This window comes from Micromonas pusilla (genome assembly GCF_000151265.4).
Source record: "Micromonas pusilla CCMP1545 genomic scaffold MICPUCscaffold_19, whole genome shotgun sequence".
Lineage (NCBI taxonomy): Eukaryota > Viridiplantae > Chlorophyta > Mamiellophyceae > Mamiellales > Mamiellaceae > Micromonas > Micromonas pusilla.
The window spans coordinates 107,809-135,598 of record NW_003315900.1 but is presented as its reverse complement, the minus strand read 5'-3'; the positions used below and the strand labels follow the sequence as shown (position 1 = coordinate 135,598).

The 27,790-nt window shown below is 47.4% G+C and overlaps 10 protein-coding genes across 10 annotated transcripts; 5 read left to right on the top strand and 5 right to left on the bottom strand.

The window, feature by feature from the left end:
- Positions 1-718: 718 nt before the first annotated feature.
- Positions 719-1,611, bottom strand: MICPUCDRAFT_54907 (uncharacterized protein; the record flags this gene model as incomplete). The annotated part of the gene is made up of 1 exon (XM_003064864.1): positions 719-1,611. The coding sequence occupies one exon, from the start codon at positions 1,609-1,611 to the stop codon at positions 1,084-1,086; it is 528 nt and encodes a 175-aa protein (XP_003064910.1). The 3' UTR covers positions 719-1,083.
- Positions 1,612-2,436: 825 nt separating this feature from the next.
- MICPUCDRAFT_54906 (transcriptional coactivator p15) lies at positions 2,437-3,423 on the bottom strand (the record flags this gene model as incomplete). The annotated part of the gene is made up of 1 exon (XM_003064863.1): positions 2,437-3,423. One exon carries the CDS (start codon positions 3,421-3,423, stop codon positions 2,437-2,439), a length of 987 nt encoding a protein of 328 aa, XP_003064909.1.
- A 158-nt stretch (positions 3,424-3,581) lies between these two features.
- MICPUCDRAFT_54905 (uncharacterized protein) lies at positions 3,582-4,655 on the top strand (the record flags this gene model as incomplete). Its single annotated transcript, XM_003064913.1, has 1 exon — positions 3,582-4,655. The coding sequence occupies one exon, from the start codon at positions 3,582-3,584 to the stop codon at positions 4,653-4,655; it is 1,074 nt and encodes a 357-aa protein (XP_003064959.1).
- A 1,567-nt stretch (positions 4,656-6,222) lies between these two features.
- Positions 6,223-7,553, top strand: MICPUCDRAFT_66074 (uncharacterized protein; the record flags this gene model as incomplete). The annotated part of the gene is made up of 1 exon (XM_003064912.1): positions 6,223-7,553. One exon carries the CDS (start codon positions 6,223-6,225, stop codon positions 7,462-7,464), a length of 1,242 nt encoding a protein of 413 aa, XP_003064958.1. The 3' UTR covers positions 7,465-7,553.
- A 1,318-nt stretch (positions 7,554-8,871) lies between these two features.
- On the bottom strand, positions 8,872-10,716 carry MICPUCDRAFT_54903 (uncharacterized protein). Its single transcript, XM_003064862.1, has 2 exons — positions 9,772-10,716; positions 8,872-9,579 (listed from the first exon to the last, which is right to left on the bottom strand). Exons 1-2 carry the CDS (start codon positions 10,328-10,330, stop codon positions 9,038-9,040), a joined length of 1,101 nt encoding a protein of 366 aa, XP_003064908.1. The 5' UTR covers positions 10,331-10,716; the 3' UTR covers positions 8,872-9,037.
- A 593-nt stretch (positions 10,717-11,309) lies between these two features.
- On the bottom strand, positions 11,310-13,568 carry MICPUCDRAFT_66071 (uncharacterized protein). The gene has a single exon (XM_003064861.1). It carries the CDS (start codon positions 13,393-13,395, stop codon positions 12,214-12,216), a length of 1,182 nt encoding a protein of 393 aa, XP_003064907.1. The 5' UTR covers positions 13,396-13,568; the 3' UTR covers positions 11,310-12,213.
- A 492-nt stretch (positions 13,569-14,060) lies between these two features.
- MICPUCDRAFT_49346 (uncharacterized protein) lies at positions 14,061-16,066 on the bottom strand (the record flags this gene model as incomplete). The annotated part of the gene is made up of 2 exons (XM_003064860.1): positions 15,226-16,066; positions 14,061-15,158 (listed from the first exon to the last, which is right to left on the bottom strand). Exons 1-2 carry the CDS (start codon positions 15,490-15,492, stop codon positions 14,061-14,063), a joined length of 1,365 nt encoding a protein of 454 aa, XP_003064906.1. The 5' UTR covers positions 15,493-16,066.
- A 539-nt stretch (positions 16,067-16,605) lies between these two features.
- MICPUCDRAFT_54898 (uncharacterized protein) lies at positions 16,606-19,665 on the top strand. The gene has a single exon (XM_003064911.1). The coding sequence runs from the start codon at positions 17,097-17,099 to the stop codon at positions 19,206-19,208; it is 2,112 nt and encodes a 703-aa protein (XP_003064957.1). The 5' UTR covers positions 16,606-17,096; the 3' UTR covers positions 19,209-19,665.
- A 1,013-nt stretch (positions 19,666-20,678) lies between these two features.
- Positions 20,679-22,464, top strand: MICPUCDRAFT_54896 (uncharacterized protein). Its single transcript, XM_003064910.1, has one exon. The coding sequence runs from the start codon at positions 20,857-20,859 to the stop codon at positions 21,877-21,879; it is 1,023 nt and encodes a 340-aa protein (XP_003064956.1). The 5' UTR covers positions 20,679-20,856; the 3' UTR covers positions 21,880-22,464.
- Positions 22,465-23,904: 1,440 nt separating this feature from the next.
- On the top strand, positions 23,905-26,189 carry MICPUCDRAFT_66058 (uncharacterized protein; the record flags this gene model as incomplete). The annotated part of the gene is made up of 3 exons (XM_003064909.1): positions 23,905-25,696; positions 25,753-26,084; positions 26,144-26,189. The coding sequence occupies one exon, from the start codon at positions 23,905-23,907 to the stop codon at positions 25,063-25,065; it is 1,161 nt and encodes a 386-aa protein (XP_003064955.1). The 3' UTR covers positions 25,066-25,696; positions 25,753-26,084; positions 26,144-26,189.
- Between the last annotated feature and the right edge of the window lie 1,601 nt (positions 26,190-27,790).

Here is a 27,790-nt window from a genome sequence, read left to right as displayed (position 1 = left end):
GGTGCAGAAACTACTCAGACGTGGAGATGTCTGTGACGCAAGCCTGGATAAGAAAGGACCATCGACCTGTGGAGGAATTTTCCGGTACCATGGCAATGCTATCACTTGGTTCTGCCAGAAGCAGGAGGATTCATCAACATCAAGCGCAGAGTCGGAGTACAAAACTTTCGGTATAGCTTTCAAACAGGGAATGTATTTTGTCAACCTCCTGCAGGATGACATGAAAATACCAATCACACCCATCCTAGTCCACGAGGACAATAAGGCAGCGATCGAAATGGTTAAACAGCTGATGAGCAACAGTAGAACTGCTCACATTGCGAACCATTACCATTGGGTAAGAGAACATGTACGGGATAAGAAGAACTTCAGGGTACAACACCTAAGCACTGAGCTGATGTGTGCAGACATATTTACTAAGGCACTGGGAGTAGGACTATTCGAGAAGCACAGGAATTTCATAATGAATCACATCCCTGATGCAGACTCGAAATAGCACTTGGTGTCCAGTGATCTGTACAGCATGCCAGAAGTAGGGGGTGCCTTGAGAGTGAGTACAGAGAGGTACTACAATAAGTACTTCTGACTAGTGCAGTACACCAGTAGTGTACTATCTCCGTAAAGACATAGATAGATAAAAGACTGTCGGGGTTTTCCCGACAGCATCACTCTTGAATAGAGACAACACGCACAAGGAACTCATCGACGTATCCTCGATAGACCACTGTCCATCAGGAACAGTAGTCGGGGAAAAGTACTACAAACCAAACAGTACGTAGCCCACTTTAAGGCATTGTAGCTATGTAATATGATTGGCTGACGAAAATCGTCGCATACAAGTGTGTAGCTGTGTAGTGTGTACTGTGTAGCACTGTACGTTGTACTGTATGTGCAGGTTTCGCTCACAGTCTTTTTGTAATCAGATCTTATGGCACAAGTGCGAGAAAAGCATCTTTATGCTTTCATCACACCTGTGGAGTGTTTTTGTAAAAAGGTAAAGGTCTGGGACAAGGATAAACGGAGCTTTACCACAGTCGGAGGATCAGAGAGAACGAAATACGCCACTTATAAACAACTTTATGATCACTGTAGAAGTTCTGCGGTGCATAACTTTACAAAATTTCCCCATTTGTGGATCGAAAAAGGTGACGACATTGCACTAAAACCATCCTCTCCAAAGGTAAAACAATTTAAAGGCGACATACACCTACGAGGTTTAGATTCTTGAAATAAATCGTATGTATTTGTAATGGAGTACACTGGCTTTGGCTTTAGTGGTTTTGATGCGGATGCGGCTGGTAAAGTTGAACGCTTTGAAGCAGGCTCAGAGATTGTTGAAGTTGAGAGCGCGCATGTAAATGTATATAAATTCCATCCCCAAGGACACTTTACATACACCCACGAACACGAGAAGGGCACGAGAGACCACGCCGTTAATTGGATTAGTAGTCTAGTAAAGAAGGGAGAATATTTGCTTGTAAATGAAATTGAAGAAGTGACTGAATCAGTCGCACAACATAAGTACGCGCAACGAACTGCTCCATTTTTATTATAAAATATAAAATATAGCAGGGGATAACTTTCTAAAATTTGGACACTAAATAAATACATGAGTACGAAGGTACTAGTTTGTACTTTTGATGAATAAATAAGTACTTAGTGAGTAGTCAGTCAGCCAAGAAATGAATAAATAAGTACGAAAGTACGAAAGTACGAAAGTAATACTTAAGTAACTATTTTTTCCAATAGTTAGAGTGAATGAGTAGAGGTTTTCCCGACTTATTATGAGTAACTAAATAAGTATTTTTTTCACGAGTACGTGTAAAGCTACATGAGTAAATAAATAAGTAAATATTATTAGCCCTCCGCTTCCTCGAATGAGATCTAAACGGATTTTCGAAGGTTATGCTGCTGCCATCCATGGGACTTCAAGGGATAACCTGAACACAAAGAAAGCGTTTAAGTTTCCCAGCCGCGAAGAGCACTTGAAGCCCGGAGGACCACCGCCACCAGGTGGTCGAGTTGTCGACGTCGGCGTGCAGTGCATGCAACTCGGAGAGGGTTACGACAATCCTTGGATTTCTGTCAGCGTGTTCCTGGCCCCCGCTAAATCCGTGTCAAAGCTTTCCCAGTATCATGGTCGAGCTATTCGCACCTATGACAGACAGCTATATGATGTAACCTTTGGCGGGGCTCCGAGACCGGCCGAAGATGCGATACGAGCGGCTTACTTGTTTTATCCCATGGTGCAGGACGTCGAAGATGTCGTGCAGCAGTATCGAGATAGTAAGGATGAGGACATGGAAGCTATTTTTGCCCGAGATCCTGAACCACGTGACGCAGAGGAGCAAGGTCAAGGCGAAGACAACGATGCAGTAGAAAACATTGCCTCACAGCTTGACGGCACGAGCGTGTAAAATAACAAAGACATAGAAGTTACTGTGCGCCGCCTAGAAATGCGTTGTCGACTTTAGCTCTATTCGCCTGTAACGTCTTCCACTGTTCCATCGGCATAGATATGCCTGTCTTTGAGGGTCTCAGTTGCTTGCTCTTCGAGTCTTGGTACCAGTCGAAGATGGCAATGCGCACTTCACCTCGATATCTACCAACCTTGGCCTTTCGGAGGGAGGACAGATCACAAATGTCGATGTCGTTTTCGGACACGACATCACATGCTTTTGTCACCTCATCCATCGCTGCACAAAGCGCAGCCCACTCACCCCGGGTGAGACGGATCCCCTTCTTCCTTATCCATTCACCTCCCTTCTCGAAGCTCTCGTGCAAATCAACCACAGATTCATCTTTATAGGTCTTCACCGTGCAAAAGCGGTTGTTTGAGAGAGCACATACTCGAGTCTCTGGCACGGGTGGTTGGTCCTTAAAGACCATGGGCTCGTTTACTGATGAGGAGTTTTCCTCCACGAGTACTGCTCTGATCTCGTCGAGTTGTTGGCCCTGGGCATCTAGCTTCTGTTGAATCGCATGCCCGTCCCGCAAAGCCTTGGCCAACGCTTTATTCGCATCCAGTTGAATGTCGAAACCGAGAAGTCGTAGGTGAGAAGCGAGCCTCTCTTTGATGTCACTCATGTTACTCAAATCAGTTTCGGCCCGACAACAGCTCGAACGGCAACACGAGAAACAGCCACGTTGTTCTTTGTGCCTCGAAATATTTCCCAGGACCTCGCGAGTGTCATCGAGATATTTGTCTAGCTCCAACACGAGCCGATGGTTCGGTTCCCTGAGTGTCTGAAGTTCCTCGCCGTTCAGCCGTTCTAAGAGGGTTTCAATGAATGCGCAGTCGCTTTCAAGGTGTTTTTTTTGCCCCTTAATTTCCTTGCACGCTTGGCTCACTTTCTGTGCCTTCAGGATCAGCGCGCTAATGATGCTGACCGCGGGTGCGACTCCAGCGACGGCGAAAGCCATGTCAGTTGACGAAGAACCAAGCGCGATCGTGTTCATCGGTTGGCGAGGTTTTGTGAGAAAGGTAAAGATCTGAACTCGATTGATTTCTATTTTTGGCTATTTTACCGCGAACGAAGAAAGGTCATGCTCGCCCGCACACTCGTCTTCCGCCACTCAGAATGGCGCGCACGAAATGCACCCCCCGGGATATCGGAGGAGTATATAAAGCATACCGCTCGGGTCCAGCCAACATACCGGTCTACGTCTTTCCCGGCGGGACGCGTAACTGGTCGACCGTCGCGCCGACGATGAGAAGCTTGGCGCGGACGAAGGTGATTTACGTCACGCGCGACGAGTTGTCGGGGCTCAAACGCAAACCGACTTCGATGAGCGCTCTTTACGGTTACGAACGTCGCGTGCGCGATATCGAAGCCGGCGACCTGTCCGCGACGGATGGCACGCGCGTCCTCCAGGGCGTCCCAACACTTCCGGTGAACTTCACTGAGGCGCAGCTGAGGGAATACCAGAACGCATGCGCGAACCTGAAATCTTCCCCGGACTACGAGAGCTTCCGCGCGGCGCTGATCACCGGTGAGATCAACGCGAAGAAGGCGTTGGGTTTCATGCACCTCGCCGCCGACGCGAAGAGCACCGAAGTTGAGAAGGATGCGTATTTAACAGTAGCGCGGTTCATCGCCACGGCCAAGCACCGTATGCGAGACTCCAAAGATTTCACCGGGGAGCTGCCGGACGTCCCAGAGGAGACGCGCCGTCACGTCATGAAGCTCATCGGCGAGTGCGGCTTCACGGGCAGCCTCAGGAGCGCCTTCGAGTTGGATTTCGTCCGCACGAAGCTTCGCGTCGTCGGCGCGAAGGGACAAAACATGTTTATAAACGTGCTGCGCAGAGAGGGTAGGACAGATGCAGTGTTCTGTCCAGGCTACGCCACCACAAAGGCCTTCGCCGAGCTCGTCGGTTTGGACAAGAAGGCTCGCGACTATGCGAAACGGAAAGGCAAAGAATGTCGCGACCGCTTTCACCCGCCGACGGAGGCTGATAGATATCGTCCGTGGACTTGCCGTCCAAGGATCCAGCACCATCGCGAGCTCGTCCCGTACGTAGCGGAGCTGATTCACGGGTACTACGTCGTTTACCTGACGGATATCGACACACAGTGGCATGGCGACGTCGGGGAGGATGAGGTGATGTGGGCGGCGACCGAGGTGAAGGGGAAGAAAAGGGGACGAGAGTGAACGCTGAAATCACTTTGTAAATATGTATTGCCGTTTTGTTGTTCCCCGCCTTGTTGACATCAGCGCAAGCCTCGATCAGCACCCGCACTCTCATTTCGACGGCGTCACCCGCAGCTTCAAAGGGAGCCCTCGAGTCCCAATGTTCCGCACCCGCGTCTCTCAGCAGCTGCGCCACCGCCTCGTGGCCTTTTGTCATGGCCATGCTCAACGGTGTCTCGCCGTTTTCATTCGCCTTGTTCACGTCCGCGCCAGCCTTGATCAATGCCTCGACCACAGCCTCCGGGGTGAGCCAGCAGATATTGATGGCGGCCATTAACAACGGCGTCGTGCCTTTATTGTCCGCCCTGTTGACGTCAGCACCAGCGTCGATCAGCGCATTAACCACCTCCTCGTCGCCACACCGAACGACCACGTACAGCGGCGTCGTGCCGTCGTTACTTGCCTTGTTAACGTCCGCGCCGGCCACGATCAGCGCCTCGACCACAGCCTCGTGGCGACTCGAAGCGGCCGAGTACAGCGGCGTCTCGCCGTCGTTGTCTGCCTTGTTGACGTCCGCGCCAGCCTCGATCAACGCCTTGACCGCCGCCTCGTGGCCGTACCGAGCGGCCTTGCACAGCGGCGTATCACCGTCTTTGTTTGCCTTGTTGACGTCCGCACCGGCCTTGATCAGCACCTTGACCGCCGCCTCGTGGCCATTCTCAGCGGCACAGTGCAGCGGCGTCTCGCCATCAACACTCGCCTTGTTCACCTCCGCACCAGCTTCAATCAATGTCTCGACCACTGACTCGCCACCATATGAGGCGGCAGAGTGCAACGGCGTCCGGCTATACTTGTTTGCCTCATTGACGTCCACGCCAGCCTCGATCAGCGCCTTCACCGCCGCCTCGTGGCCGTACCGAGCGGCTTGATACAGCGGTGTCCTACCTGAATCGCCCGCCTTGTTGACGTCCGCGCCAGCCTCGATCAGCGCATCGACCACAGCCTGATGGCCTTTCTCAGTAGCCAAATGCAGCGGCGTCAGACTGTCGCCATTCACTTTGTTGACGTCAGCGCCAGCCTTGATCAGCGCCTTGACTACCGCGTTGTGGCCCTCCTGAGCGGCTATGTGCAGAGGCGTCTGATTGGCATACGTGTTCGTCTTATCGACGTCCGCGCCAGCATCCACCAGCGCCTTGACCGCCGCCTCCTGGCCCTTCTGAGCGGCGATGTATAGCAGCGTGCTGCCGTTATCATCCGCCTTGTTGACGTCCGCACCAGCCTCGATCAGTTGTTCTGCGCCTGCTTGCACAAGTGCCTGCAGAAGCCCCTCGTGACCATAATGTCCAGCGAGGGACAATGGCGTCCAGCCCTCACCATCCGCCTTGTTCACGTCCGCACCCGCCTCAATAAGCGCTCGGACAATAGATACCAAATCATCACCCTGGTCGGCGGCAAAGTACATTTTTTGGTCCAAATTCTCTGTTAAACAGAGCACTGGTGTTTTGCCTTCATTATCTGCCTTGTTAATATCAGCACCAGCCTCGATCAGCACCTTGACCACCGATTCGTAGCCATAATCAGCTGCCCAATGCAGCGGCGTCTGACCTTTATTGTCAGCCTTGTTGACGTCCGCGCCAGCCTCGATCAGCGCATCGACCACAGCCTGATGGCCTTTCTCAGTAGCCAAATGCAGCGGCGTCTGACCTTTATTGTCAGCCTTGTTGACGTCCGCGCCAGCCTCGATCAGCGCATCGACCACAGCCTGATGGCCTTTCTCAGTAGCCAAATGCAGCGGCGTCAGACTGTCGCGATTCACTTTGTTAACATCGGCGCCAGCCTCAATGAATGCTCGAACGTCGTACGCACGTCCGACCATTATGGCGAGGAAGAAGTCAGCGACAGCGCCGCCGGCCTCGATCAGCGCCTTGACCACCGCCTCGTGGCCTTCCTGAGCGGCGATGTACAGCGCCGTCGCGCCGTTGTTGCATGCCTTGTTGACGTCCGCGCCCGCGTCCACCAACGCCTTGACCACCGCCTCGCGGCCGAATCTAGCGGCCGAGTACAGCGGCGTCTTGCCGTCGTTGTCTGCCTTGTTGACGTCCGCGCCAGCCTCGATCAGCGCCTTGACCACTGTCTCGTGGCCCTTCCAAGCGGCTATGTCCAGCGGCGTCTCGCCATTATCCCTCCCCTTGTTCACGTCCGCACCGGCCTCGATCAGCGCCAAGACCGCTGCCTTGTTGCAAAACTCAACAGCAATGTACAGCGGCGTCTGACCTGGCCAAAAGCCAGTGTCAGGCGCCATGTTGACGTCAGCGCCAGCCTCGATCAGCGCCTTGACCACCGCCACGTTGCCGTCCCGCGCAGCTTCTTGGAGCTCGGCCCCAACGTCGTCAACATCTCCGTCGTCGCTGTCGTCGTCGCCTTGCGCATTCTCCGCCCTGAGCTGGGCCAATCGGCTTTGGCATTGCTCAATTACCGTCTCGAGTTCACGTATGTTCATACGGAACGTGGGAAGCACAGCCTCCGCGACGAGCGCGCGATCGACGTCGTCTTCGGTGGACATGGTTCGGGGATCCTTTTTTGGAAACCGGGGCCCAGACGCGCGAGAAGTTGCCCGTTGGGGGGGATGATCCGAGGTCGTACGAGACGCGCGGGCGGAACTCGAAACGACGAGAGTCGCGCGCGACCGAACCCGAGCGCGGAGTGGCGTGTGCGGGGCGGGGAGGGTTGTGCTCCCCCCGTGTGCTTTGGTGTTTTTTTATCATCACGTCCGAGGCTGGCGTCTTTTTCGTGCATACGAAGGTACGAGAGGTTGCGAAGTATATACTAAACAACAGGTAGAGAAGACTGAAAAACTCGCACGAGAGTATGGCGAGAAAGTCAAACACAACCCGACAAATGCGATCGCTAAGACTTTCGCCATACATCCGGTACATATGAACCCAATTTTTAAACCAAAATGAAACCAATTTTTTCACCTCGTCCCTTTCGGATGTGGTGAAAAAGTCATTTCATAGAAAAACGATAGGAGCTGATAGAAGATTGATAGGAGATTCCCCCCACTTCCCGTGATTTTCGTCACATTTACTCGTCTTACTTAACATCGGTGTGTGTGGGAAGGTAACTTTAATAAGACTTAAAACATATAAAATCCAAAAATCCAAAAATCCAATGGTTTAGTCGTTACTCTACGAGAAAAAAAAAAAAAAAAAAAAAAATCTCGGTGAAAATGCTTGTGAGTCGATGGATTTTTGGATTTTTGGATTTTTTATATTGTGTAAATACGTACGTGTACAACAAAGTTCTGTAAAAATGGCTTTTCAGACACATCAAAAAAGGTAAAATCTCAGGGTTTTACAGAACTTTTCCCATGTTTCAAACAACTTTATATGACTTCACTCATCTCACGTGCATATGCCGTAGGCGAAATCACGTAATATTAGTGGGGTGTAAACAACTTTTGGTCGCTTCGCTCCGGTCACGGCCGCGAACCCTCTATCATTTAGGTCTAAAATAGACATCCCCTAAACAACTTTGGTCGCTTCGCTCCGGTCACGGCCGCGAACCCTCTATCATTTTGGTCTAAAATAGACATCCCCAAACCTAAGACCCACTTCTTTATCTCTTTAAGTTAGAAGGCGATCGATGAATCGACCGCGAAACCCCTACCCCACAGAAGTCCGACCATAGGGTAAATAGTATTACGACCGACCGCCATCTACCGGTTTCACACCACTTTACACCCCTTCACACCAAAATAACATAAGTACCTTCGAAGGTATTTATTTACAGTACTGTACACGTAACAATTTACACGTACAGTATGTAGTAGATATGATATCCTTTTTAGTACGAAAGTACTACAGTATTATTACTGTAAAAGTTACAATAACCCCTGGTGTACAGCTGTACACTACGTGTACAGCTGTACAGTGTACACGTACATGTTACAGAGCGAGACGATGATTTTACAGTATTAAAAGTGGTAAATCTGAAGCCGTCCACAGCTCCACACATCGATTCTCTGGTGCACGTTCTTGAAACGCCTATGTCTGCCTATTAATTATTTTTATATAAAGGCTTCGTTGTTGACGTCACCGATATGGAATACAATGATGTACGTATTCTTGGCGGGCGTAAGCTTTACGCGTTGCGCAAGGCTGGATGTCAGGTGGACATCACCAAGTGTAAGGGCTTCAAGAAAAGCAAGAGTGAGGACTTGAGCTTTAAGAATTTCGAGGATATGGCTGGTGGTGACTTTTTATTGTACATATCCGATATATCTACGTACATGCATATTAGATCCCCCCCCCCCTGCGGTGCCAACTCGAGGAATATTTCTTTGCTTGAGTACCAGGGTCGTAGTACGTACCTTCCGTATTCACTTGCACTCTTTCTCACCTTCATACAGGCGCGAAAAGTACATCGTGAGTTTCAAATAAGTCGCTATTTGTCGCATAGAAGCTCCCTCGACAATCGATGCTGTCGTCTCTCACCTTCTTCGCTCTCGCACAGTCGCATAGCGCGTCAGACTCTAGTAAATTCGCGCAGACTTGAGCAGATACGCTTTCCACACGATTCCAGAAAGGAACGAAACTATGGAAACGATTCGCCACTGCCATCTCAGCTGCGTGAAGTACGCTACTCATATTTGTCAAAACGACGTTGTAGACATATGGCATGCCTAATAACTTGAGACCTCGATGCTGTGCATTGCTTTTCTTTACGTATCTTCGCTCTGTTTCCCCCAAAGAAACTGGATTTAACCACGCGGCTCCGTTTGCTAGTGCTTCTAGAGGAGTTGGACTATCTACAGGGTGGCCTAAACCAATTACAAACGCTGACTTCCGTAGTAACATGACAAACGCTCTCGGAGAAATCTTTCCGTGATTGATCAATCCTTCGAGTGCTGTACTTTTTGGGCAGTTTGTATGCAGTTCAAATCCTGCGTCAACAAGCTTTTCAACAAATGGAGGCAGAGGCGTGTGACAGTGTCCAAGAGATTATTTGCCGAATATCATACCACGTCGCGCGCGTTCTTTAATTATTAGAGTTCTACTTTCACCAAAAGTGACGAGACTGTGAGGAAACATGATAGGAGTCCCATGCCTCCCGGGTCACGCGGACAAAGAAGCACGCAAGTCCCACTCGTGCACGGTTGAGCTGTTATAGGGGGACTGTGCGTAACTCAAGGTACCGATGTTGCCTTCCCAATCCCTGCCTAAAGCCCAATATGAGCGGACACGACAACGGACGAGAGGATCATCCAAAGACGGATGAAGTTTGCTCGCTGTTTCGCCAAATGTGAAGAGTGAGTTCGTGATGACGCGGTGCACGCGGCCTTCCCGCAGAGCTTGAATATTGCTGTCGTCATCTAGCCAAGTGTCTACGCTTTGGAAGAATTTCGTTTGAAAGCCCAACCTTTTCAAGGTGTAGTCAAGCGCTGCGCACCAATAAGCCTCCCCACCGTTGTACCCGACCCCATTCTGATAGTTATTCCACGTGGCTTCTCTGAACTGGTGGTGCGCAATAACAATCATCCGGTTTGTAACCCAAGGTGCGCACTGGGTCCGTTCGAAAGCTATAGAGCGGGGCGACGCTTCCCATAAATACAACCCAAATACGGCCCCTGACAGAATGACAGCGAGCGCGAAAGTCGCTTGCTTCCGTGTGAACGCAGATTCGAACTGGAGCATGTACGGTGCAACGGTGGGTGCCAGAAAGACCGCTTAAATTCCACCAGGGGGCAGGAACTCGGGATATGCACGTAGTTTCAGCCCAGTAATAACGTGGTCGCCCTCGACCGTCAACACGTACTTCCGGAAGTGCGTGTACCAAAAAAACGAACGACGCGACGCTACTGTAGAAAACGCACACAGTCATACACAACTGTGCTGCAATTCGCCTACCCGACAGCCGTGAATGCACTTCACAACGTCGCCTCCGAAAGATAATGCTCACCGGATTTTACGCAGAACAGCGATTATTCTTTATGTTGGGTGAAACCTCTGTAAATTTTTTATTTGGGACCCAGCTAGCTATTCTACACCTTGTTTTTACATGTTTTGCCCGGATGGGTTAGAGCTCAGTCTTTTTGTAATCAGATACGAAGGTACAGTATACATACACGTACAGTTATACACATACAGTTACACATACACTGTTTTATCTACGTGTACTTCCGGAAGTACTTTCGTACGAAAGTACTTTCGTACTTCGTTCCGTACGTTGTACGGAAGTACTTTCGTACCTTCGTACTTTCGAAAGTACTTTCGTACGAAAGTACGAAAGTACGAAAGTACCTTCGAAGGTACGAAAGTAGTTGTACCGACCTTGTACGAAAGTAGTACGAAAGTACTTTCGTACTTTCTACCTTCGTACGAAGGTAGGTCTCAATTTACCTAGAAATATATGGTGAGTGTATAAACATGAAAGCCTGAGTTTTGAACTCGCATATCAACAGTAGGTTGTACAGATCTACGAAGGCACGAAAGTACGAAAGTACTTCCGCGTAGGGCTACATAAAATAATGTTTGTCTTGTTTGTCTTCATGTACTTCAGGTACACAACTACACATGTACACGAGCGACTACACGTGGAGCACTGGACGGATCTACACGTTACACTAAATTGTTTGTACCATGTACAACTACGGATAATGGAACGAACGAATGAAGTATTATTATTTCCGGAAGTATGATATTATAAAGTATAGTATCATATCCGAGCGATGCTTCCGTAGATGCGTACGGAAATTGCTTGACATAATTTAACGCCAAGCTAAAGTAGCGGCGCCGCCGTTGACCCGACTGCTCGGGATCGAGGCGTGAAGCTTTTCGGCTTCGAATCCAGTTCCAAAGCTCAAGGGTGAAAGTTTTTTGGCGATATCGAAATGAGATGGAGAGGGCATCATATGCCGTGATTCCACTGCACATGCACATCTATCAAGCTAGAAGCATAATTCATCCTTTCCTCGTAGAGGTCGTGACACTTTCTGACAGTTCGCACTTCGATTGAGGTCACCTCGAATTTCTTCAGCAACCGCGCGTGAATGTCTCGCCCACGTGAGCGTCTTTCGCGGCGAATTCGTTGAGGTCGTTTGCGGGTCTGTCGGGATCTGTATCGAATTCGTGAACGTACCTTGCTGCGACGAGCCAGACAGACCTGTTCGGACGCCCATTCTTGAACGAGTGGTTTTTTAATTGCCAAAATGTGTTAACATCCAGGTATGGTGCGTTTGACCAGAGTAACAATACGCGTGCAGCTTTGCAGTCTCCTAAGAATCGCAGCACTGCTGATAGCGGACACAATCTTTTCTGTCACATAAGCTGGCTCGAGCTGGCTCTCGTTGACTATCGCGAAGCGATAATCTGCGTACGATGTGAACTACGCACATCCAACACTCATCCAACCATGACTGCGAGGGGGGAGCTGTGTCTTACTGCTGTTGGCACAGCGACCAAGAGAGTGTGTCTCCCCAAAAGAGTTCGATCGAAGTCAGCGATCGCATCTTCGAGCGCTGACACCAAGCTTGCTACTAAGATTTCAAGAGATCCATCTTTTAAGGATCGCGAACCCTTCACAGCAAAATACGTGATGAACACGTAGTGATCGAACGATTAGCGTCGATTATGTGACGTTGAAGTGCTGTATTGTGCCACGGTTTCACTGCCTGCGAAAACGACTTTCGCTCTGCCGAGTCTGTAATCCAGTGGAAGACCGCTTGGGGCACGAATAAGTTGCTGTAAAAGCTCGACGATAAGTGAGTTAAGCATTTCTTGTCGGGCGGCTCCTCGAGAACGAAGGTGTGAAGTTTTTCAATCTTTTCTGAGAGACCAAAAATAAGCTGAAAGCTCCCGAATGATGTTGCGACTTCACTTGCACATAGCAGGATATGCAAGTCGTCTAGTAGTGCACGCCCAACGCGAAATTCGATGTTCGTATATACTCCTGATATTTTGGCGAAAAATTCACATGAAGGATTATCCATGTTCTCACAAATTACGTAGATTTTCTTGTCGCTCTGTCGACGAATCTCTCGAATCGCCGACGTGTAATACGAGGTTGGATACACCCAATAGTCTGGGTGGACTCCCGGAGACGGATGGTACGTCCCTGAAATTGAATCGTATGTCCCGGCTACTATATCGCCTGCTCGGACATGCAACACCGCGTGGGGGGAAGTTGGGCATTGTTCTCCCAAGGCGCTACGTTCGTCAATTTTAAAATATGTTTTCAGACTTTGTAGTGCACAGTCACCAAGTTGGACAGGTAGAAAATTTGGAGGATCAAGGCCTTGAAAGAACCAGTCAAAGCGACTTTTAGGAGTGCAAGTCATTTTTTCTGTATGCGCCAAATCGCACAACGACACCTGCCTCAAGAACAGTGGGGCCGGATTCCACCCAGGAACCACATCTTCGTCAACCAAGACGTTACAGCAATTCTTTTCCGCAAAGTTAATCATGTTCGTAATTATCATGAGTCGGTTTCCTAAACGACCGAATTTCTCGCCAGTACACTTTAACGTTCCGTGTCGAAAAAACAGTGCTGAGTTTCCTCGTGCTGTTTCGCTAAACACGAAAGTTTTGCACTTGCCGCGAGGAAGTTTTCTCGCTCGGAACCCTCTTTCACTCGCGTGGCTAGATACGTAGGTTAGGAACCACCCAAGAGCACAAGTCAACAGTGTGTAGAGAATCGTTCTTACGTTTCTAGTTCTTTTCTTTCGTCTTCCTCTGCATCCTTGTCTGTTCTCGTTTGCCATTCGAAAGAAAGCGCGACTATATGTACATGTGGAGAGGTTGCCAAAGGCGGCGATTTCTGCAAGGCGACTCGAAGAGCTTTACCTAAATAAACAACGCCGTGCAGCTCGGAAAGTTCTCACGTCGACAAGCCAGCCAATTTTGCGGATTGCAACGAAGCAACGCTTAAACTGCCTTTCAGCTTTAGAGTAAAACTTCATCGTCAGCTCATAAAGCTCTTATGTGTACACGTGTACGTGTAGTACACGTACTCGAACGACAGAAATTTTCATTAAAAATATGCTGTAAATACTCAGGCGAGTGAACACGCGATTTCGTAGCTTTGTGTACAGCTGTACAGTACACTCCTACACTACTCGTAATACTACGAGCTATCAGACCCTGTTTTATTCACTTTAGACCCGAGCATTTTCGTGTAGTAAACTACACACCGCCGATAAAATAATCCCGTATGAGCATTTATTCAGAATTGGCCGCGTATTCTCGCAGAATACGCCTTTTCGCGCTCGGACGCCGATCCCCGGTTCGGGTAGCGGCGCGACGACGGCGCGGGGAGTTCGGAATCACTTGACATCATATTAAACATGTAAACGAGTTGAGAAACGAGTACACGGCCTTACGCCTCCACGGCGACCGGAGAGCAGACCGGTCCGACGAACTTTTTGTGCTACTTCCCCCAGCACCCTAGCTTCGTGTGAAGGGAAACACCGCAATCCTTGTGATTGCACCGCTGGAACGTTTGCTTGCGAATGTCAAGCTTCTCCTTGCACCATGCGCAATCGCCCTTCCCGCCTTTGACCATCACGAAGTGCGCGGCCACGTCGCGAGGAATACTAACGCAATCAGCGGCAACTGGAGCAGCTGAACCACCCGACGGCGTCCGACCCGCCGAGCCCTTGCTCGCACGCTTTCGCTTCCGAACCGCGGAGGCGCCCTCACCGGATTCAGGAGGGGTGCTCGAGCCACGCGCTAGAAGCCCCGCTATGAGCTTCTTTTGAACAGCGTCGCGAGCATTCAACTTGCCCACCTTGAACCCCTGTTGCACAAAATCGCCCCGAGCTTTTCGAAGCAGAGCGTAGATGTTGATGGCGACGACGTCCAACACCCACGACACGATCGCGCCCGTCCACTTTTTGCACCGACGTTGCACCGAGTACGTCCCTCGCATTTGATCGCACTGATGACGAAGGTGAATGGGGTCGAGGGGCGTGAGTCGAGGGGAGAGGAGATGGAGAGAGGAAAATAAAGCAGAACGCGCACGCGTCGTGCAGACCTTGTCCACAACTTTCATCAGCTTGTTGTAGTCCGAGGCAACCCTCGGCGCGGGTTGCGTCACTGACCCCGTGCCGGGTATCCTACGCGTGACGTCCAAGTACGTGGATGTGGAATCGACGTGATGCGACGGAACCGTCGAGAGGAAGTTCACGAGACTGCTGTCCATCCACAGCCACTGGACCAAGCCGCTATCTCCGTACTGTGGCGGCTCGAACGCGCCCTCCCCTAGAGCCTCCAAGGCGTCGCGCACAGCCGGATCCCGAAATGCCGGGCAAATACCGTAGTTCGGTCGGAGCGTGCCGTGCACCTTGATGTTGAACGTCATGTTGATCCATCGAAACAAGCCAGGCGACGTGAAGTAGTTGTCGGTCGCGATGTGAAAGCCGTGGTGAGGCAGCGCCGAGATGAGATCGAACACGATGTCCTTGACCGTCTCGCCCGCCTTGCGATCGAAGATGAACGTCGCACCGTGACCATTTAGCCTTATTCGCTTCGAGGAGGGTGCCGGTGGAGGACGGAGGTGAGATGATGACCGAACGAAATCGAAATTCGAAAACGGTCCCGCCGAGAAAACGGAAAGTTAACAACCTACTCGTCGGATCCTCAATCGCCTCAATCTCTTCCTCCTCTTGCATGTCTTCGTACGGGTCCGCGGCCGCGTAGTCGCCTCTGCCGAGCGCGGCCTCGATGTCGATGTCGTCGTCGTCGGAATCCATAACCTCCTCGCCTGCGTCGCCCTCGCCGGCCGCGCCGATGTCGTCATCGGCGAGCGCGCCGACGAGGCCACCGGACGTCTCCGCGGCGGCCATGGCGAGCTCGCGCATCTCCGGGGCGTAGTCCTCAAGGTTCCTCTGGGCTATACCAATCACATGGCGTGTCGGGGTCACGATCTAACGAGGTTGGAGGGCGGGGGAGAGGGAGGAAGCGTTAGCGGATCAAGTTCTGCGCGTGCTGGAAGTTTTTGCACATACAGCGTCGTCCTGGCGCGGGCAGCGGTGAAAGTCGCACCGGTTGCCTCGGTGTCGTCGTTTCCGAGAGCGTCGCGGCGGCGCCCGGGGCCGCCGGTGCCTTCGCTTTGTTCTTGCTGCCCTTGGGGCGTCCCCGCGCACGGGAAGACGCTCCGGTACCTACGGAAGCGAGAGGGCGGGGAAGCGTCACGAGCGGGAATATTTATTTGAATCGGGACGAGGAAGGGGCGCGGAGATCGCGTGGCGTACCTCCTCGAGCGGCGAGGCTCGCGATAGGAACGTCGTCGTCGCCGCTTTCCGTATCGCTCGGGGGATCTTCGGCGGCGTCGGCGGAATCGTTCGCGGCTTCAGTGGCCGGAACCCGCGCATCGAAGTCCGCGGCGTCTGTTACAGGGGTCTCTTCTTCCCCTCCGTCCATCGACGCGGGCGGATCGGCGTCGTTCGGCGACGAAAACAGTCTCTGGGCGAGGCCACGCACGGGAGACTTGACCACTCCGGCGACTCTAGCGAAGCCCGCCCATACGCCGACCGGCGTCGTGCGAGGAGTGCCGCTCATGCCGCGCAACCACTCGGGGGTGCAACAGTGATCTTGTGTAGTAAACTACACAAGCCTTCGCGATTGATTTCAAAGAAAGCGTGCGCGCGATGGCGTCGTGTGACGCGCGCTCGCGAGGAGAGGAGCTCTTCAGCCGCGGGGCTCGAAGGTTTGCCTTTCAAAAATGCTTTCGGCCCCTGGGATTGAAACTGGAGAGTTTCACGGTGAACGGAGCTCGCGTCGCTCGGCTTGACCCCGGAAATATGTGTAGTGAACTACACACCGGGTCTAAAGGGGTAATTTACTCAAAGAAATATTCCCAAGTGAGTACAACGTTGTAGATAGAGCTACTGTATAAAATAGCCCTAGAGTATTTAGTTACAAGTATCATATTTTTTGAGTAGATAGAATTTGGTGAGTTTTCGGATATTCCGGAAGTAGAATACTGTACAGTTGTACAACTACTCTTGAGTATTTTGCGCTTGGCATGTTTGAGTACGTGTTCAGCTGTACACGTAGATAAAACTCTTGAGTATTTTGCACTTGGCATGTTATGTTTTGAGTGGATACAAGATACTCTTTATATATATATATATATATATATATATATATATATAGTACGTACGTAGTAGTAGTACCATAGTACGGAAGTACCTTCGTACGAAAGTACCTTCGTACGAAAGTACTTGCGGAAATACGTGTATGTACAGCTGTATACAACTACACATACTTGCGTATTTTGCACTTAGATTGCGCTGCTGAAAAAAACACTCGATGAGCATCGCGCGAAACACGCTCTCACGCTACACGCACGTTACTTGCGAATGAAGTCTACGACGAGTGCGCGTAGACTCTCGTGATACGACCTTTTTCCTTCGATTTTCTGTCGCAGTCTTTGCCTTTTCTACGACCGTCATCAATATCGATGAATTTGTCGTCACGATGCTCTCGCCGAAATTCGAACGAGAAACTTCTGTTCCTTTTAGTTGCCTCTCTCGTCGCCTTATTTCTTGTACGGTGGTTTCGACTGGACAACGATAATGAATTGCGTGAACTGGTGGCTACGGTAACAGACGATATCTCAGCGTCAGAGAAGTTCATTCCTTGTAACGGCCTAGCACCGAACTTTGCATCCGCCTCATATGGCGTTGACAGGTGGAGCTGTTCAGAGCCAATTGTCAACGTAGGCTACGAACAGTGGTCTAGTGTGCGAAACCTCAAACGTTTCGAGAGATATTTAACGCTGGGAACATATGAAAGTCAAGACTTTACGCATTCGGGACCAGGACGTTACCCGCTCCCACCTCTCTCAAGATTCCACACGTTAAGCTACGCTTTCGCCGACTTCGAAAGGCGAGAGGGCAAGGTCGTTGTCGAGGTTGGGACTTCTCGCTCGTTTCAGCACGGCAGTGCACCAGGCTGTAACTTGGATGACCCCAAGTGGTGGCACCCTGACAACCCCGAAGACTGGGATTGGGGCGCAGGCCATTTCACGCATCTTGCGTGCACTTCGCTCTCTAAATATTTAAGAAAAGGGCACATGTTCACTGTGGATCTGCTCGAGGCTCACATAGTGCGTTCGAAAATAATGACAACAGAATGTGCGCAGTACACCAGCTACGTTGCGAAATCATCACTCGACTTTTTCAAGGAATATGATACCAGGAAATATGGTCAAATCGACTTGCTTTACCTTGATACCGGCGATATGACACCTGTCGAAGTGACGGCAGAGTTGCACCTCGAAGAAGCAAAATATGTTGTTGAAAGACAACTCGTTAAGCCTGGCGGCTTGATCTTGATCGACGACGTTCGCAACTTAGCGCCTAAGCAATATGGTGAACCTCCAGGCGATACGTACGGTAAAGCAAAATATTCTATTGATTATTTTCTTGAACATGGTTTTTCGCTCGTGAAATCTGAATACCAGGTCATTTTACGAAACACAGTCGATGACATGGTGGCTGCCTTCCATTCAAAACCTATTTCATGGACTCCTAGACTTAAGCTCTTTCACATTTCGTTTCATTTGGGATGTATCAACGAAATCGAGTTCGTAGGGTCGCAACTTAACATTGAGGTTGACTCATTGTTATGGGACGGAGCTGGAGACGGCAACGATAAATACAACATCAATCACCGCCGAGCAGCTAAATACTGGGATCTCCTGAAAGAACGGGCTCTTCAGGCAGATGTTGTTTTAACTTCAGATACAACTCCCTTAGCTCGTATCTTTCTTCAAAATGGCTATCCAGGCAAACTACTGATATGGATAAGCAATCGATTCGACTACGCACACGCTCCACCAGCTGTGCAGGTCTCTGAAGAAGAATCAGAACGCTACGCTGGCGAGCACCCAGAAGAGTTTCCAACAAGGGAGTATTACAATCTTATTCGCAAAGCTGCGCTCTCTTCGAAGACCGCAATCGTGTGCTACACTGCGTTTGAGCATATATACGCACGCACTGTCAGAAACGTAGAGGTCGGCCGACAGGTTATTCGACCGTCCGGGCACGGCTACTTGCACTCACTTGTAGTGAAAAAAGATGGTGGGGGAAAAGTACCTTTAACAGTTGACAAGAGCACCACATTTTTTATTCCGCCATATCACAACGATGAACGAACGCCGACGAAATGTGCTACACTCGGCATTCGATGTTATCGGGGAAGATATGCCGGTCCGCTAGACGTAAAAGGCTTCAAGGGCATCATCCACGTTCCGTATGCTTGGTCTAATTTCGCCCTATTTGAAATGATTGCTCAAGGCACACCGTACTTCATCCCTTCCAAAAAACTTCTTTTGGCGGAGGAGGAAATTTTCTGGTCACCTCCTTTCGACAAAGAAAATCTTGACGCGTCAGAATGGTATGATCCCACACTAGCACACGTTTTTATATATTTTGATAGTTGGGAAGCACTGCCTGATGTCATAGAACGTACCGATTTTGGAAAGCAAATTCAAGTTCTTCAAGAATTTAGTGAAAAACACAAAAGGGAAGTTGTTGAACGGTGGAAAACGGTCCTGATGAAACTTTAATCACAACGTGATACTATTTTCCAGATCGTGCCGTCGTATGATGATACAGAACGATCCATGAGAATGGTAGTTGAACCCGAAAGCAGCTGTGAAACACCTTGTATTGGGGATATGTACAAGCAGGAGCTGGGAAAAGTGAGACCAGGCGGCTCCTTTTTTTCTTCTTCTTCAGTGGATAGTATGCGCCATCATCGATGCCGCGCGTGTCTTCGAAGACAGTGCCTATAAATATTGAGATCGTAACTTGCGAGCCTGCTGAGTTTTATTTGAACCCGCATATGAACACACCGGTTACAGTAAAACGTTAGCTACGTACTACGTAGTACTTTCGTACAAAAGTACGTAGCTAGCTAGCTACGTAGGTACCAGGGGATAACTTATTACTAAAATTTCGACACTAAGTAAATACACGACTGCCGGAAAAAAAGGTAAATAAATAAATATTTCAAGGTACCGCAGTTTTAACTCACAATCGACGGTCTAATTTTGCTCGACCCGCAAAAGTCTTCGCCTTTCGAAAAACTAAGTAAACTTTTACTTACTCATTATTTAATACTATTAAAAGTTATAACCCCTGGTAGGTACGTAGCTACGTACGTAGCTACGTATGTACCCAAGGTAGCTACTACAGTCTTAAAAGCTAGACTTAAAACTAAGCGCAGTCAACAAACATACTTGCGCGTCTCTCAAGAGATTCTAAGGAGATTCTTAGGAAAAAATATATCATTGCATTTGTAGACAGTGCTTCACAGTGTGTCCAGCCTGCAATATTACAAAAGCGAAACGCATTGTAACATCCAGAGCTCCGAAACGACCCTGGTATACTGCCATGCTTCATCCTAAGGCGGGGACTCACGTCCCGGAGCAAGTCAGGTACGCCAAATGTAGTACCCGAATTCCACCGAAGGATGGTGAGCATCAAGTGGCCAAAGGGGTCAATCCTGAAGATGGGGGTCTTCCCCGGAGGACGGCGAATACAATGATCATCCCTGGTAACCAATCCATATATAGTATTCAACAACTGCCTCAGGATATAGAGCAAGGAATGGAAGTTACAGATTCTGCAGAGCAAGGGGGGGAACCAATCTCACAAAAGCGGGATTCTAAACTCTCAAAAGAGGTTAAAATTGTAGGTCATCTGGTAAACACAGATGTAAACTACATCATGTTCCCTGGAATAAAAGGGGAAAAATATATCATTGCATTTGTAGACAGTGCTTCCAGAATCTGCAAGATTTACTTCATGGAAACTAGAAATTCAGATGAAGTAACAGGTTGCTTTAAAAGTTTTATAACTTGGATGAAACAACAGATTAATCATTCGAACCCTACTGAAAGGTATAGCATATCTGTAATGCTCAGTGAAGCTGCTGAGTATACTGGAAGTGAATGGAATGCAGTCTGTAAAAATAATGACATTGATTGTCGCCAGATTGCAAGAGAAGTCCATGAACAAGCTGGAGTAGTTGAACGTCTCTGGGAAACCCTGGGAGACATGGCACGAGCAATGATGTATACTGCAAACATGCCAAAAGAAGAATGACCACTTGCATATGAACATGCTGTATGGTTATACAATCGGATTCCACATCAGAAGTATGACTTGAAGAAAAGTCCATACGAAATAATCTATGGTATCAAGCCTGACATGACCAAAGTAAAAGTATTTGGCTGTGAAGTGTATGAACTTATATCTAAGCAAAGCAACACAGGTTTGGGTCAAAAGCTCAATCCAAGAGCAAAAGCTTTTATGTATGTTGGACATTCGGAGACCACAATTGCTGATTCCTATAAACTGTATGACAGAGTAAGCAAAACTGTCAAGACAGGAAGCATCAGTAAGTGCACTGAAAACGTGGATGAGTACGGGAAAGTGCTAAGCAAGCATAACCACTCATATGCACATGACTTCTCGGTCAGAGAAACTCTGCCAGAAGATTTCTGCGAAGGAAAGGAAGCTGAAAAATTCCTGGTTAAGGTGGTACAGGATTTTGATTTGTATCATGACAGCGAAAATGCAACCACGCATTTGCTGATAAAGGTAAAACCATCCACCGGACAAGCTCGATGGATGTTCGCAACATCAATGTTCAAAAAGAAATCTGAAAAGAATTTAAAGATAATGTTCAGCAAGCTTCAGAATTTCCTGAATAAGAAGGATAGTCAGAATCCATATAGGATTAAAGACTTGAGGATTGCTGTGCAACCGTTCCTTTCAGAGGTTTATTGGATGCGAATTTTGCCGGGCAAACCCCTACCAGGCAAAGATAGAATGAAAACTGTGCATGCGGCATATATATTGTCCCATAATCCAAACTCAAAGAATCTTTGGACAATAGTGCGATTCACCGATGGCGTCTTGTATGAAGCAGATGACAGTGAGTTGAAATTCCACAAGGAAGACTTGCCCAATAACTGTAAAATTGCATCACAAGCATGGAAACAAGACATAGAGGTGAATGCAGTGCTTAACTACGACCTTTTCAGCGAGAGAGGCATTGAGCATTCAGGTGCACAAGTTTGTGCAATATCAAGTGCATCTGAAAAACTTAACAAAACATATCTCAATAAGCCTGAGCCCACAACATACAAGGAATCGCAGAAAACTGATGAGGCCGAACAATGGAAGGCCGCGACTGAAGCTGAACTCAAACAAATGGAGGACTTATAAGTCATTTCAGCAGTCGATAAAGTTCCAGAAGGTAAGAATATTACCGAGTCTAGAATGGTTTATAAGAGGAAACTCACCTCTCTGGGCGATGTGGAGAAATGGAAAGCAAGATTAGTAGCCAAAGGATTCTCCCAACAATACGGAGTAGACTGGAACGAGAATTTTGCACCAACGCCACAAACAGCTGGAATAAGACTCTTGATCGTGTTCATATTGCATTTTGGACTAATGCATATGCTTCAGGAGACGTCAGTGGAGCATTCTTAAACAGCACCCTGACAGAGGAAATCTATTTAAGATTACCAGAAGGACTTAAACTCCATGGATCAACCATAGTTCTGCTATTAAAAGCTCTGTATGGTTTAAAGCAAGCAGCCAATGAATGGCATGCTCTCTCTGATAAAATTATTAGAGAATTTGATCCAGAACTGAAACAAAGCAAATCAGAACCGTGTATCTATTATAAAATCACCAAAGACTGCATATTTGTGCTGTCAGTGCATGTAGATGATTACCTGTTTGGATACAACAGCAAAGAATACATGCAGGGCTTTGTGGCACATTTTAACAAAACCATAAAGATGACAGTGCAACCAAGCATCAACTTTATTTTGCAAATGAAACTTGAATGGTCTGATAATTCAGTGACTTTATCACAGAACAGACAAATAGAAGCTCTTGTCAACAAGTTTGGTGTCAACGGAGCAGGTAGAACATACAAAACGCCAATGGATGGAAAAGCTTTGTCTGATCCAACCTTAAGGGCTGGTGATCCAAAGAATCTTCCAGACGTACCTTACCGTGGACTTGTATGCGCATTATTATTTATTGCAAGATACACAAGACCAGACATAATGTTTGCAGTTTGTTTCTTATGCAGATATTTGAGCAACTACACTGATGCACATTGGAAAGCAGCAAAAAGAATACTGATTTACCTCAAAAATACCACCGATATCAAACTGAAACACACTAAAATTCCAAATGCAAAACCTCTGGAAGTGTATACAGATTCGGATTATTGGGCAGGATGTCAAGAATCAAGACGATCGACATCTGGAGGAGTAATCTTTGCCTGTGGGAACCCAGTGGCTTGGTATTCAGAAAAGCAAGGTTGCGTGACTGGATCAAGCAGTGAAGCAGAATATGTCGCATTAAACTCAGCGTTGAAGGAAGGTAGTTACTTCATTAATCTCATGCAACAGGAAATGGGAATAAAGATCACACCAGCTGCAGCTCATATATACAATATAGGGGCTGGATTTATGGCTGAGCAGAAAATCTGCAACAAGCGATCAAAGCATATTGATATTAAATATCATTATTGCAGAGAACAGGTTCAAGAGTTTAAAAACTTTGACCTGAACTATGTCCCAACTGGAGATAACGTGAGTGACATTTTCACCAAACCTTTAGATGCACCAGTACACCATAAACACCGCAACTCTACAATGAAGTGGGAGAGCCAAGATTCAGGAGCTCAGGAGTGACAACGATTCAAGAGAGGCTATCGTTATATCACATAATGTACGCATAAGTGTACAGTACGTGTACTGAATAGCAATCACTCCGAGATAGATAATGCTCAGAATTCTAGATAGCTCAACACTTTTAATTGACACAAGCACGCTAAACGGCGTACTTTAATAACTGAAAGTACGAAAGTACCTTCGAAGGTACGGAAGTAGTACGAAAGTACGAAAGTACTTCGTTCCGTACGTAGCTACGTACCTTCGTAGTTTATGTATGTGTATGAGTAGTTGAGTACGTGTACGTGTGCAACTGTGCATGTATGTACAGTACCTTCGAAGGTACCGCAGGTAAAAATTTAAGTTGTTTATTTCCGTACGAAATAAGTACGAAAGTACGAAGGTACGAAAGTACTTTCGTACGAAGGTACGAAAGTACGAAAGTACGAAAGTATAAATAGTCTAAATAGTTTTATGGTACTTTTTAGTACTATACTGTAGTTTATAGTTTATACCTACCTCGAATTTTGAGGACGTGACGACTTCTTAGCGAGGGATGTCACGATCACGGTTTCAACTGCTAAAACTTGCAACTTGCTTTTTATTTGTCTCCCTGTTATCCATACCACGCCTTACACAGTCCTTTGGCAGGGAAATACTTCCCATGCTTCATTCGACGATAATGACGTGCGATTCGAACTCTTGCGATATCAGCGAGGCGTGTGTTGCAAACAACAGAACTCTGTTCGTTATTGGCAGTGCATCGGTGCCTATTGTCGAAAGAGCGCTGCTCAGTGTGAGACTACGAAGAAACGGCAGTGTAGCTTTGAATGTCAGGGCTCTGGACATATCTATTCTGACCACGTCAAGACGCAGAAGCAAAGCTTTTCTCATAGAGCGGTACGTTGACAATAACTGCGGACACATCCTAGGAGACGAAGTTTGGCCTGCATTTCGAATGATGCAGAAATATGCGCCGAATTCTGATCGACTCGGTCATGAGAGTGACTTGTACGTCGATCGTCCGAGTAGACCACGATGCGATGATTATTTTGATGCATTAGTCAAGAATGGGGAGGTTTTCGATCTCAACTTGAAAACTGAAGTTGAGTCCAGAATTATATGCTATGATCACGTGTATTTCGGAATGAGCGGATTCTCTTACGTTGATGAGGACCTTGCATATCTTTCGTCTCCAGTGTTTTCAGCTGACGCGAAAGCCTTCAGAAATAAATTTTACATGAAGTATCCGTCAAAAGAAAAAGAAAATCCGGACAAACTTGTCATCATGGAGAAAAGGTCTGGGGACCATCTTACAAACATCGATAACATTAATGAGCTGAAACTGGCCGCAGCCCGAACTTTTAAAGAACTCGACGTCCTTATTGCCTGCCTGGAAGACTACTCAGTTGGAAATCAAGTAGAACTGATGAGTCGAACGAAAATGCTTATCAGTCTTCCAGGGTCCGACGTAATGAACGCGATATTCATGCAAGATGATTCTACACTATTAGTATATTGTCGGTTTGTGAACGGCGTTAAAGAAAATAGCAACGAGATACGACTTTGGTTCCGGTACCTTGTTCACTTACGTGTATTCGAGTTCTGCAGTGAATTTCCAGATGTCCGCCTCGAGGACAACAGAAATGTATGGATTAACGTTACTCGTCTTAATGATACAAAATATGAACAAAGACTGATACCCCACGGAAGATGATCGTCAGCGATTCGGATATGTTTTAGCACTCGCGAGAAGCGCAGTTACTTAGTTGGAAAAGTAACAGGAATATGGGAATGAAACCGGCCAGAATGCAAGCAGAATTGTTCTTCGATGTCGCTGACCTCGTTTCTGTTCTCGGCATCGGCTTGACGACTATAGTTCCGCGCAGATGTAAGACCTTGTCTTAACATGTAAGAGCTCGAGACTTCTTGTAGATATTTCGAAAGCTTACTCGAGGTGTCTAGCGTCGCAAGGGCATGCACATCAAGTGTCAAAATCATTCCATGTCGTCGTCTCATCGAACTGATCCCGTCAAGAAAAGCCGCCCCCATACCGCAACGAGGGAAGCTAGCGAGTTTAGGTCTCAGTGTGCAGGTCTTGATTTTGAAAAAGTCGCAGAGTGGTCCGAAAATCGTTTTCCTTATAGACCTCTCACGAGTAAAATCGCGAAACTTTGAGAGAGCATCAGCGACGTAATAGACAACATCGTGACGAAGTTTCAAATCAATCGACGCCGCGAAAGCGCGTTGGCGCGCACGAAGGCACGTTTTTTTTTTGCGATTTAGAATGAATACGCATACTTCCGGAAGTACTTTCGTATTTTTTTTTCTAAAATCGCGAGTTACCCCTGTGAAAAAAATAGTTAAAAAACGAATTTACTCGCTAAGTCTTCCAGTTTCGTACCTTTTTTTGTGCTCCACCTCAAGTTCATCCCACGAGTGAAGCAACGCTTCGGCTTCATTCGGTGCATTTAACAAGCAGCCGGACATGCAGCTATCTTCGGCGTCTACTTGCTGTAGACTTTAGACTTTGATATCAACAAACACTCAGTTAGATATATGGGTTAATAATGTTTATTAGTGTGTGATCAGCAGTGGGAAAATATCCTGATCTTAAAAGAAAAGGTCCTAGGTTCGAACCCCACAAGGAGCAGAATTCTCTAAATATGAGAAAATAAATAAAATAAAAAAATCTGCCTTCCAAGTTCCGTCAAGGGGGTGTCTCAATATATATTCCTAGAAATATATGGTGATCATAACATGAAAGCTCGAACTCGCATATCAACACTTCTTACCTTCGAAGGTAGCCGCAAACTATCATATTTAGCTACCTTCGGAGGTTCATAGCCACATAAGAAGGCAGGTAGCAAGGTAAGTTACTACCTTCGTATAAAAGTACGGAAGTACTTTCGTACGAAAGTACGAAAGTTTCGTACTTTCGAAAGTACTTTCGTACCTTGTTAGGTACCTTCGTACGAAGGTGCTTTCGTACTTTCGTACGTACTAAAGTACGAAAGTACTTTATTTCGTACTTTAGTACTTTCGAAAGTACTTTCGTACTTTCGTACTTTCGAAAGAACTTTGTACTTTCGTACCTTCGTAAGCATAAGTAAGTACTTTATTTCGTACGAAAGTACTTTCGAAAGTACGAAAGTACCTTCGAAGGTACCTTCAGTTATTAATAAAGTACGCCGTTTAGCGTGCTTTGTGTCACTTAAAGTGTGTTGAGCTATCTAGAATTCTGAGCATTATCTATCTCGGAGTGATTGCTATTCAGTACACGTACTGTACACTTATGCGTACATTATGTGATATAACGATAGCCTCTCTTGAATCGTTGTCACTCCTGAGCTCCTGAATCTTGGCTCTCCCACTTCATTGTAGAGTTGCGGTGTTTATGGTGTACTGGTGCATCTAAAGGTTTGGTGAAAATGTCACTCACGTTATCTCCAGTTGGGACATAGTTCAGGTCAAAGTTTTTAAACTCTTGAACCTGTTCTCTGCAATAATGATATTTAATATCAATATGCTTTGATCGCTTGTTGCAGATTTTCTGCTCAGCCATAAATCCAGCCCCTATATTGTATATATGAGCTGCAGCTGGTGTGATCTTTATTCCCATTTCCTGTTGCATGAGATTAATGAAGTAATTACCTTCCTTCAACGCTGAGTTTAATGCGACATATTCTGCTTCACTGCTTGATCCAGTCACGCAACCTTGCTTTTCTGAATACCAAGCCACTGGGTTCCCATAGGCAAAGATTACTCCTCCAGATGTCGATCGTCTTGATTCTTGACATCCTGCCCAATCCGAATCTGTATACACTTCCAGAGGTTTTGCATTTGGAATTTTAGTGTGTTTCAGTTTGATATCGGTGGTATTTTTGAGGTAAATCAGTATTCTTTTTGCTGCTTTCCAATGTGCATCAGTGTAGTTGCTCAAATATCTGCATAAGAAACAAACTGCAAACATTATGTCTGGTCTTGTGTATCTTGCAATAAATAATAATGCGCATACAAGTCCACGGTAAGGTACGTCTGGAAGATTCTTTGGATCACCAGCCCTTAAGGTTGGATCAGACAAAGCTTTTCCATCCATTGGCGTTTTGTATGTTCTACCTGCTCCGTTGACACCAAACTTGTTGACAAGAGCTTCTATTTGTCTGTTCTGTGATAAAGTCACTGAATTATCAGACCATTCAAGTTTCATTTGCAAAATAAAGTTGATGCTTGGTTGCACTGTCATCTTTATGGTTTTGTTAAAATGTGCCACAAAGCCCTGCATGTATTCTTTGCTGTTGTATCCAAACAGGTAATCATCTACATGCACTGACAGCACAAATATGCAGTCTTTGGTGATTTTATAATAGATACACGGTTCTGATTTGCTTTGTTTCAGTTCTGGATCAAATTCTCTAATAATTTATCAGAGAGAGCATGCC